We start from the raw sequence: 12,442 nt of genomic DNA on the forward strand, positions 1-12,442 counted from the left end.
AAAAAAAAAAAAAAACATACCTAATTCCATAATCTGCAACCAAGAAAGAAAACTGAGACAAACCCTAGTATCATAGGCACAAGCTATGGATAGAAACACCTAAATTCAAACCTCAGCCCACTGAATTTTATTACTTCTCTGCTCCCCAGTTTTCTCATCTCTAAAATAGGTTGTTGGGATGGTTAATTAAAAAAGAAGTTACCTGAACACACTTAAAATAAATACTATATTATTACAATTAAGTAGTATTAACATTATAACTAATTAACATATAATTCAGTTAAGCAATACTGATTGTACTTCTGAATATATTTGCATATACTGTTACACACACAAGATGTAAAATTCAAACGAATTATTGGGATGAAAAGTTTCACTTCTTTCCCTTCTGTATTGCTTCTTCTAAACTATTCTAGACTATTCAGCAAAAGTAATCTATTTGGAAAAAGAGTTTCACACCCCTCATCTTAAAAGATTTCATTACACCTTAAGAGACATAATGGCTTTCTATTACCTCTATGGTCAAACCCATACTACCTATCCACCCTTATCTGTGCTGGCTCCCGATAAGCTGTTGGTCCACAGTTGCTTTCAGTCCTAATGTGCCAAACCTTTGATTCTTGGAAATGCTGATGGAAAGCTTTTATCTACTCTTCCCAAAGGAAGTACCTTATCAACTCTATTAAGTCATTTTCTCATAAAGGCTTTCCTATATCACACTATTAAAGAGTCCCCCCGCCTCATTTTCCTTTTTCAAATACTTGTTTCTTTCACAGGAAGCATTATCATTTTAAACTATTTCATTTGCTATCTTCCCTGAAAGGGAAGCTTCAAAAACACAAGGCTTTTACTTTTATATTCCACCAGGATCTGGCATCACAGCACCTGATATATTCAGCACTTAACAAATATTTGTTGAATGAATGCAAGTACTAAAGTAATAGTCCCACTTACAGTGACAGTCACTAAAAAATGTATAGAAAGCTTTAAAATCACAATGTGTTATTTTAAGTTAATCATTTCAGAAATGGTTATTTTCCCATTATGTCAGAGGTTCTTAACTTTTATCACTTTTTATTCACAGTGAGGACTAACACTAACTGAAACAAAGGTTAAAAAAAAATCATACCCAGCCCAAAAGTAGATGACTGGATTAAAAAGATGTGGTACATATATACAATGGAATATTACTCAGCAACCAAAAAACAGAAACACATGTCTTTTGCAGCAACTTGGATGGAGCTGGAAAAGATCATGCTTAGCGAGATAAGCCAGAAAGAGAAAGGAAAATACAGATGGTTTCACTCACAGCAGGAGTATATGGATCAGGCGAGAAAATAATAAGAATAATGAACAGCCATATACCAGTATACCAGAGACATTTTGTGGGGGTGGAATAGGGAATGGGATGAAAAACGGGGGAGGGGGGGAGAGGAAGTGCACGGGACTATGGTGATGGCACAGAGGTGACTCAGTGATGGGGATTACAATTGAGATTTAAAAAAAAATGTACAAAATGATGTAAAAATAAACTGTTATATTATTTTAAAAAATAATAAAAATTTGAAGTATTTAAAAAAATATATATATATCCGGACCCTCCCTGGTGGCGTAGCGGGTTAAAGCACAGCACTAAGAAGCTAAACACACTTCAGCATGAGTTAGATGCCTGCCTGCCCTGGCAGACCTCTCCTGACCTGCCCGCTGCTCCCCTCTGCTCCCCTCAGCAGTGTACTTGTCAGTCGGCTGTTCTGCTCCCCACTCTCTCTATGTCTCTGCACCTCTGGCCTGTATCCCAGCTCTGTATACATAAATAAATAAATCTTAAAAAAAAAAATCTTACCCTTGCTAAGGATGACGCACATTAACATTTTCTAGTCCATGTCATAAGGTATTGAGCATTTTTATGTGATTTTTCTAAACTATTAAATAGTAGAAAAACAATGTCGGGCACTCCTTGGTGGCACAAGGGGTTAAAGAGCAACAGTAGGAGGCTCTCTGCAGCCACTGTAGCACAAGTTCATTTGATCCCCAGCCAGATAGGTGACCCACATGGCAAGGCAGACCTCTCCCTGTCTTGCCTTCTGCTCCCTGTGGCCATGTATTTCAGTCAATCTGCTTCCCACTCTGTCTCTGGTGAACCCTCTCATCCCACACCTCTCTGGCCTGTATCCAGTTCTGGTATGCCTCCATAAATAAATCCAAGATCACACTCTAACCATATCCATTAATGAAAATATAACCGAAACAACAATATACAATGCAAGAGATACAGATAAGAAACCCCTTCCTAAGGAGGAAGCCATTTTAGATCAGAAAGAGAAAGATGAAAACCAAATTATGAGTCTTGCCCCTCTCATCAAATAAAAACTCTGTATCTCAAACCTTGGTATTATCCTTGATTTTGACTTCTCTCACTCCCCAAATCCAAAGCATTATTAAATGCAGCAGGCTCTTCCCCCACAATACATCCAAAATCTCACACTTATAACTAACCCTACTGCCAACACCCTGGTGCAAACAACTACCTCTTGAACAAATCACTACAACAGCTTGTAATTTAGCATCTCAATTCTGTCTCTCTGAACAGTACAGTCAGGTGATGTTATTAAATCATTAGGTCACTTGTCACTCCTCTGCTCCAATGGTTTCCCATCAGAAGACCAACATCCTTCCTAAAACCTGCAAAGCAACACATGATCTGCTCTTCCTGGTCATGCTGACCTCATCTACTCCTCTGTGGCCTCCACAGTCTCCCTAACTCCTCTAGCAAACCACATAAACGCCCACCGTCAGGCCTCTGAACTCGTGCCCTCTCCCTGGAGTGCTCTTCCTGCAGATATCCACATGGCTTGCTCCCCCTATTTCCTCTGGGCTTTAGCCATCTTAATAAAACCATCTCTGGGGGGCTCCCTGGTGACCTAGGGGTACACATATGGCACAGCAGACCCCTCCCCCCACCACTGCATCTCTGGCTTACACCCCAGTTCCTCTATGCAAAGCTAAAGTATTTTAAAAGAACTAAAATAAAATAAAGCCATCTAAAATTTTACCCCACATCATACCTTCACTTTATACAGGCTAGAGTCCTCTGCTTTATTTTTCTTGTTAGCACTTACTACTAAGACAGCATTTTTTTCTTTTTTAGCTACTTACTTTGTGTAATCTCCATGAGGGCATGTTTGTAACATCCACTCCCCAACACCTACAACTGTATCTGGCACATATCATACACCTAAGAAATGTCTGAAAAAGTAAGTGAATGAATGGATCCAGAGTGATTTCAGAAGAGGTAAGAATGACTAATAGCAGGTAGAGCTGAAGCTCAAGCTTCAAGGGCAACCCTGGCACAGCTGTGCTATCTCTGGCTCTGTCAGCATCGGTGAACCAGGTGAGCAAAACACTACTGGAGTCTGATTAGTATCTTATATAAGTAGGGAGTGCTTCCTGCAAGTTCATCATCTATTCTGAATCAATCAAGAAGAAATTTGGGAGGAAATGAAGCCACAACTGAAAAATATGATTACCTACCCAAGATAAACGATGCTTTAACATGCTACAAAATGTAACTGAAACATATTATGGAGTAATACCAAAGGACATAGCTAAAGCCAGAATTCTGAAGTACATATTTCTCCCATGATACAAAAGTAGAATGTTCCTATTTGGCAGGTTATATCAGAGACTTGGGAAAGCTGTTACTATTAACCGATATGGAAAAATCTTTTAGCATACCTGGACCCAAAAAATAACCGACCCAAAAAATAATCATACCAAATAGCAACATTCTACCTTCAGGTAGTGTGGAAAACCTGTAACACTGTGTAGACATAGGAAGTCCAGGGATCTATCTAAATCAATCTCTGCTACTTACCAACTATATGAACAAAGTTACACCCAGATCAAAATAAGGGTCTCTGTTTTCCAAGCCACTCTCAACTAGTTATCTCAAGGATGAAATAATAGCAAAGCACTTTTAAAAGCATTAAATGCCATAGACACTAAATTCTAAGGATATTAACTTATTGGCCTCTGAAAGATTACAATAATCTGAGAAACCTTTAAGCTTTAAATACTTTTATAGATGTATGAGTCAGGATGTAGCAATTTCTTCCCCTGGCCCCAAATAAACAGAAAATTTTGCTTCAGAGAACAAAAGAACTGTTCTCCCCTTGGTCTCTGGCAGTTGCCTAGAAGGCCAATCCAAACCAGGGCATACACCTCTGCTCAGGACACATGTACAGGGTCTCTGGCATAATACAGCAGCATAAGGGACTTTTGCACCCCTACATGGGAGACCATGATTTAGCCTTTTCCCAAGTAGATGCAGGAAATCACAGGGTGATGTTAAATTTATCTACCTACATCCCAGGACTGTGATTTAAGTAATTGGGAGGGTGACTGTGCCTATCCATGAAACAAGGAACATTAGATTGGGGCCACCTGCAGGTTTGCAAGAATTGTAGGACATCTGAGTAGTAAGACCCCAAGGTCTTGGTCTATGAACTTGCTAGGGACAGCTGTACACCAGGTAATGGGAAATGCTACCTGCATACAGGGGAGACCGATAAAAAGAATCAGATGGGTAAAAGCTCTGGGTGGTGATGTAGTCAACTTGAGGATCAGGTACAGAGTGAGAACAGACACCAGAGGTTGGCAAACATTCAGGAGGGGATCAAGTACCAAGGAGGAGATCTTTGAGGTGGGAAGAAGCCCAGCATCAGTTACTAAGACATGGAGAAAGGAGAACGTAAGAAAACAGGAATGTTACCAGTGGCTCAGGCAGCATTGGGTACTTTGATTTGTCCACCTAGAACTCTTTGGAGAATTTAGGAAGGGGATATCCCATGTGTGGATGGGGAGAATAGTAATCTAGAGATAATCAAATCAGTACATGACTTCAAGAAGGTAGGCTATATACCTTTTAAATAATCAATAATCAAAGCAGGAGATAGCAGAAGCAGAGAGCTTGTGCTTTAGAGTGTTAGGGGAAAAAATTAACTGTTTCCTGAATTACAGGAAGGTTATAGCATGAAACTTGCAAGTAATGAAAACTATTAATATATTTCTGAAAATAAAATAATTTTCTCACATCACAAAAATTATATATAATTTACATTTATGTGGTACATCGGAGATTGGGGTGGGGAAACAATTTCCAAAGAGCAAGAGGGAACTTTTGGACTGATGGAAATGCTCCTATTTTTTATATTTGCCAAAACTCATCATACTGTTCATTTTAATGGGCTCAAATTTCTTCAAGTGAGTAACATCAATAAAGTCTGAAGAAATCAAATACCTGCCCTTTTCCTTAAGGCAAACAACTTGGTAATACAAAGGGCTCCAGAAATTCTGTAATGAGACCTAATACAACAGACTTGAAGATTTAAGATAACAGAACTTGACTCAGTGTCACACACACACAAAAAAGTCAACTCACGACCTTTAGGCCTCAAGGTCAACTCAAATTAAAACGGGGGACTAGGGGATTCAGCATGTTTGGGGTAGGGTGATCTCAGAATCTTCTCAAGACAAAAACCCCACATGGTAAACCGAAAGGAGAGGTTTGGAGCTCTTCAGACCTAGGCTGCTATGTGTGTGTTGAGAGTCCTCAGTCTCTCTGAGGCTCAGTTTCCCTCTCAGTGAAATGGGGATAATGATGGCTTAGGGTTTACTCTAGCGGACACTCAGTGCTCGGTACACCTTCCGTAATTGCTATAATTGAAGGTGTCGGAACCTAGCACAGGCGGGAATAGCATGCAGACCTAGGTTCCCCACTTTCCCTCCGGGGATGGAGGCTGTCGCGACCCTCCGTATGCCTCGTGGCCGTCAGCCAGTAGCCATTTCCCTCATACACACACCCCCCCCAACTGCCTTTCTGGCCCGACCACCCCTCACCCCTGCACCTCCCTAGGGCTGCCGAACCCCGAATCCCCCACCTCGTTAAGGAAGCGGGTGATATCGTAGACTCGCCCGTGAATCACCAGCCATATCTCCTTCGAGGAGTTGCGCTTCGCCACCTCCTCCAACCGATAATAGGTGACGGGTTTCTCGACCCCTTGCCCTATCCCATCGCTGCCGCTAGCTTCCTTAGACGCCATTAGGCCTGCGGTATCTCTTCAGCACTGCTACCCGGGTTTCCGCCGCTAACTTCCTTGAGGTAAACGAGCTCAGCCCTTCCCGGCTTCCGTAATTAGGAACCATAAGGCCGGAGAGGTTCCTGGCAACAGCCAATCACGCTTCCCAATAGTCCCGGGTTCGTTTTCTTTTCACCAATGAAAGGAGGGATTCAATCCCAAATCCCACCCACTCCTCGCCAGATCCTTGGGCGTAGGCCTGGTTCGAGGTCCAACTAACCAACCAGGACCGTTCTTGTCCTGCAATCTCTCCAATCAGATACCGTGATTTTGGAAAAGGGCTTAGAGGCCAATGGACCCTATCACCCCTAGACAAATTTACCCACTCTGAACGCTCCCCCTCGGAATTCAGCGGTGGGTGCCTCCTGAGTCCCGAAGGGCGCTCCTTGCGCACCTCCTGCGTGACCAGTCTGTGCTTTATCGCTCTGCTTTGAAGCCTCCAGGCTGTGCTCTGACGAATCAGTCTCTCCTTTCTAAGCTGTGTAACCTCACCAGGACACTGGGCATGATAACTCCTATCTTCCAGAGAAGTTTGGCTGATGAGAGTGTTATCTACAAGAGCACTTGGTACAGAGTAATAGATGAATGGTGTTAGAAAAGGCGACCTTAGGATAGAGATTCGGTGTAAAGTGTTTCTGCCACCAGGAAGACTGATTTTGTTTTCTGTCCATTATATTTCAATAATGCTAGGGGGTAGGGGGGGATCTGATTTCTAAACGAATTCTTTGGCAACAAGGAGGACACGACCTACACTATTTAGTTTCTATGTGTTCTAAAATAGCATTCACTTCAGCTGTCCCCCACTGAAGATCCCAGCATTTTGGTTAATATTCAGTGTCGAGGGTTCCTCATTCTCAGCTGCCACTACAACTGACAGATTGATCATGAGGTAATGTCAGTTTTCTCATGTCACCCTCCCATTCTAGTTCCCCACCAGACACTTGGCTCCTAGGTCTGCCGGTTTTAAACCTGCCTCTGTAGTCATCTGTTTGAAATAACCTCTTCCTTCCAACGTCTACTCACCTTTCAACTTCCTCCTCCATTTTTTCCTTTTTCACAAGTTCTCCCACCATTTTGAGCTCCAAGTGTTAAATCCCCTTATAGTATAGTGTCTAAGCATTTATTATTTCAAGAAACACCTTGTATTTGTAAATTTTGACGTTCCATACCATACCTCACTAATTAGACAAACTATTAGAGCAAGCCTAATAATTCTTAGAATGGTCCACAAATTCTAGATGTTTACATTCATTTCAGCTATGGTGTCACAAGTAAGGCGATAGGCCCTGTAGACATGTAGACCCACATGGCACAGCAGACCTCTCCTGTCTTGGCCACTGGTCCCCTCAATATATTTCATTGACCTGCCTGTTCTACTTCCCACTCTTTCTCTAGTGAATCCTCTTACTGCCCCTGCACCTCTGGCCTATACCTCAGTTCTATATGCATAAATAAATAAATCTTTTTTAAAAATCTAAAAAAAAAATTAAGATTTCTAAATGAAACAAAAACATTTACATGTATATTCACAGTATATATGTGCTTATGTGTATGTGTATGTTAGAACTAGAGATATGTACCAAATTCAGTGGCACACAGATTTCAAAACATTTGTTATAAGTATAATTTCACACTTATTCCAATGTGTGTGTGAGTCACTTATGGAAACTTAAAAATGTAGATTCAGGGGCCCTCCCTGATGATGAAAGAGGTAAAAAGCACAGCACTATGAAGCTATCCGCAGCCACTGTAGCACAGTTAGATCCCAGCGAGCTGACCCACGTGGCACAGGAGACCTTTCCTGACCCTAGGCTGTTCCCCTCAGCAGTGTTTTTCAGTCAATCTGCCTGTTCTGCTCCCCACTCAGCTCCTGGTGAATCCTCTCACCCCCTGCACCTCTGGCCTGTACTCCCATTCTTGTATGCATAAATAAATATCTCAGTGATATCTCTGGATAACTTTGGAAAACACTGAACTTTCTTGGAAACATTAAATATGTCTTAGCAAAGGGAAAAGTTTGGAGAAATATAGAGTACAACCAAAGCAAAAGGGAGAATGACCATGGAGTGGAGAGAAATTTCTGTTTCTGAGACTGAGAAACAAAATGGTTTGGGATCTCTCAGTAGCAGGGATCCTTCAAGCTTCCTCAAAGGAACCTGGACACGGGTGGAACTTAAGAGTCAGAGCTCCCAGACACTCAGACTGTCATCTCTGTGACAAATCTTTCAGGCACAGAGTCTAGGATGCCTAAGAATGTAGACCGAAGACTAAAGGGCACTGCTTTCAACTTTGTAAAACTCCTAGAAGGGAAAGATCAAGTCCCATAAATGACTGAGACTAAATTTGTCACTATCATAGCATGGGGAATATGGATCACATTAAAGATTTTTAATTAAAATTTAAATTTTTATTTTAGCATTTCAAACAGGATAAGTCAAAAATACAATGAACTACCATATACTTTTAATTTAGATTCACAAAGTGTTACTATTTCTCCTTATATAAATGATTTAATGTTATTCAATTTAGAATAAATTATAGAACATCATGACCCTTTATTTCCACATAGTTCAGCATGTATCTTGGAAGAATAGGACACATGCTTATATAACCCCAATTGAGTTTCAACTTAAAGGAATTTGACGTCGATGTGCCAAGCTATTACCTAGTACGTTCATACTGTTTTCCAGTTGTGGAGTTTTGGTGAGTTACTGTGATCCAGGATGCAATCCAGACTGAAGTCTTGTACTTAATTATGTCTCATTAGTGGGCTTTAATCAAGTACATTTCTTCAGCCTTCTTTTTCCTCCGTGATATTGACATTTATAAAGAGTACAGCTTCAAACTGAATTTGATTCAGAAAAATATTGTGACAAAATATGTTAATTGTGAATGCCAGTTCACAATTTATATAACATGTTAGTGAGAAAGTCTTAACTTTGGGAAACTTGGAGGCCCTGTCCCTGAACTCATAAACTTGGTAAACCTTAGGCAGCTTTCTCAATCTCTCTTCTTTTTCTCCATTGTTCCAACAAATACCTTTGATCCAACACCATTTGATGAAAACACAAATCCCCTCTGAATTCTTTTTCATGTATTTGTTGAAAATTTACTTAACAGATAAAAGAATGTGTATATTTCTGAAAGTTCTACTATGTTCTATTGTTTTGATCAAAGTTAACATCACCAGTGATAACTCATTTGATAACAAGCATCCCCTGGTGTGTGGTGAGGAGGGCACTTCATCACCAAGGCATCCTTCCCCCAACCTATAATCCCAGTCTAAACATGAGAAAAAAAACATTATACCAACCCAAAATCTGACCAGTATTCCCCAAAACTGTCAAATTTGGGTGGGAAGGAACACTGAGAAATTGTCACAGATCAGAGCAGACTAAGGAAATAACTAAATGCAATGGGTATTCTGTATTGAATCCTAGAACAGAAAAAGGAGTTGAGGGAAATACCAAAAGAAGTAACAGTAATGCACCAGTGTTGATTTCTTATTTTTGATAAACTTAGCACAGTAGTATAATTTGTTAGACCATTATGGGAAACTGGATAAAGATATATGGGAACTCTCTGTAGTAATTTTTGCTATTTTTCTGTAAAGCTATTCTGAAAAGAGAATATTTTTAAAGTCAGCCTGTTAATATAATACAGTTTATAAATGAATTTATAGAGAATGGACATTTTACTAACCTTGAGTTTCACAAATATGGCATCTACATCGCCACTGATTTAAATCTTTATTTTATAGTTTTCAGCAACAGAGGTGTACATTGTTGTTAAATATTTCTAAGTATTTTATGTTTTCTATGCTACTATAAGTGGAATTACTTCATTTTCCAATTGTTTTCAACCATAATAGAAAAATACAATTGATTTTGTAGATTCACTTCGTAGACTCTTACTTTGCCAAATTCACATATAGTTTTAGTGGTTGCTATGATTTCTAGTACAAGTTGGACTCTGTCAGATATTATTTTCTACATCTATTGAGTTGATTATATGATTTTCTCCTTTATTTTGTTAATGTGGTGAATGATATTGAATTGCTTTCAAAAACTTAATCATCTTTCATTCCTGGTTATGTTAGTCTTTAATATTTTAATTCAATTTGCTGCTATTTTTAAAGGATCTTTGCATCCCTAGTCGAGAAATATTGGTCTATAATTTTCTTCAAGAATTTATAGAGAATGAACATTTTACTAACCTTGAGTTGATGGATTTTTTCATAGATTTGACGGAGTTTTTCAAGTTCTTTTACAAATATCTTCTAAGTGATCATAGGTGAGTACTGTGTAATAAGAAAATTAAGCAAAACTCTTGGCATAGTCCCTGCCACAGAAAGTCCTCAATAAATGCTGGCTGTGCTGGAATATTATTTGTAGATGCTATAAGTGAGACCCAACTCTTAAGGAAACTTAACTTTCCAAGAGGAAGATGGCACTTAGCATATAACTTTTTTTAAGATTTATTTATTTATTCATATAGAACTGGGGTATAGGCCAGAGAGCGGAGGGTGAGAGGATTCACCAGAGACAGAGTGGGGAGCAGAACAGGCAGATCGACGAAGTACACTGCTGAGGGGAGCAGTGGGTGGGTCAGGTCAGGAGAGGTCTGCCACGCCATGTGGATCTCCAGGGCAGGAGGGAATAGAACTCATGCGGAAGTGGCTTAAGCTTCTTAGTACAGCGCTTTAACCCGCTGCGCCACCAGGGAGGGCCAGCATATAAAATATTTTTAATGTTAACAATTTACTTTTGAAATTTTTAGTTATTAGGCAACACTCTCCTACTGCCATACAGGTGTATTCTCTATAAATTATCTCAGGTAACAGTAGCCTTAGTGTATAAAATACTGCTCAAGGGAAGTTGTGAATTTACCTTGAAAATTTGTTTTGCTTTTGTATAAACAATGGGAAACTGTCAAAGTTAACTGTTCCTGATCCACAAACAGTAAGAAACAAGGATTCTGTCCCATTTACTGCAGTGGTATTGATGTGTTTTTAATACACACTTTCTGTGTACTAATATTGTTGAAGGCTGGGCTGGAGGTAGGGAGCTGGAGCAGTGGGGGAGAGGGTTCCCCTTTCCTGTTCCTGGAATGGAATACAAAGGGGTAGCCCTCCAATCTGTTAATCCCCTTCTCAGGGTATTATGTGGCCTAGTAACCTAATCTCTTCCCCTGCCTGTGGGAAGAGAAACTTCTAAAGACATCACAGTCCCACACTCCCCTTCCCAGGGCCAGACCTGAGCCATCTAGTATCAGAAGGTTTCAGGCAGTGGGTGTAAAGTTAGGAGCCCTACAGGATATTGCTTCAGGAGGAGTTTGGTTGCAAGCATCTTGTTCCAACTCTCAGGTCAGCCAGACTAGCCTTGGCTGTTGGGTGGCCTCATCTGGACCATCCTGTTGATTCTTATGCCAGTGAGCCCAACCTTCACCAATCCAGTCCAGTTTCTAAAGGTAAAAGAAACTACAGCTGTACAAACAGCCATTGACCAGGATGATTAATACCCAGAGTTGGTTTTCCTGGCTTCAGAACGCCAACTTTGCTCTCTTCCAGTGTTTGTTAGTTTGTTTTTAACAGGTAATAAATACATTCACACTTAGAAAGGAAAGTATGTATGAATCAATATTTGTGCCTGTCTCTTGCTACAGAAATACATGTATGTATGTGTACATATATATGTATGTATGTATATTCAGTTCCCACCACCCGTTCACTTTCTTACCCTCCAACAGTCCCTCCCTTTTTATACAAAATGTAGTTTTAGTACACACACTTTGAACATGTTGTTTTAGTTACTTAACTTCTCTGAGATCATTCCATATCAGTTTAGAGAAAGGTCTTTCATTCTTTTTATAGCCACATACTCTGTCTTTGGGTATAATTTAGTTTATTTGACTAGTCTACTATTAATATAGTGTTAACTAAAAAAGCTGACCACTGGACTATGGTGACTCACATGTTATAAAAGCAAACTAAAATCTAAGTCTATAGCTGCCTCAGGGTGACAAAATCAAAACACTAAGGACAACCAATTGGAAATGATCGACTAGGGTTTAAGCTATAATCAATCAACCATTTCCTTACTTTGCTTCTGCCTTTTCTCTAAAAATGTTTCCCATAGCCCCTATCTGTGGAATCCTTTTAACTGCTTGCAGTTGGGCACTGCCTGGCTGGTGTCAACTTCTCATGAAATAAACTTAAATAATATGGGGGCCTCCCTGGTGGCGCAACAGGTTAAAACACAGCACTATGAAGTTAACTGCAGCCACTGCAGCACGAGGTGACCCAC

At 40.1% G+C, this 12,442-nt stretch overlaps 1 protein-coding gene across 1 annotated transcript in view; it reads right to left on the reverse strand.

Annotated features, from left to right (window-relative positions):
• LOC101624514 (cytochrome b5 type B) overlaps positions 1-6,176 on the reverse strand; it is a 35,086-nt gene extending 28,910 nt beyond the window's left edge. Inside the window, exon 1 of the mRNA XM_004690426.2 lies at positions 5,940-6,176. Within this exon, the coding sequence (XP_004690483.1) occupies positions 5,940-6,101 (162 nt within the window). The 5' untranslated portion in view covers positions 6,102-6,176. The remainder of the gene's footprint in view (positions 1-5,939) is intronic.
• Positions 6,177-12,442: the final 6,266 nt, after the last annotated feature.

Source organism: Condylura cristata, unplaced genomic scaffold (assembly GCF_000260355.1).
Source record: "Condylura cristata isolate star-nosed mole 26May11 unplaced genomic scaffold, ConCri1.0 scaffold00028, whole genome shotgun sequence".
NCBI lineage: Eukaryota > Metazoa > Chordata > Mammalia > Eulipotyphla > Talpidae > Condylura > Condylura cristata.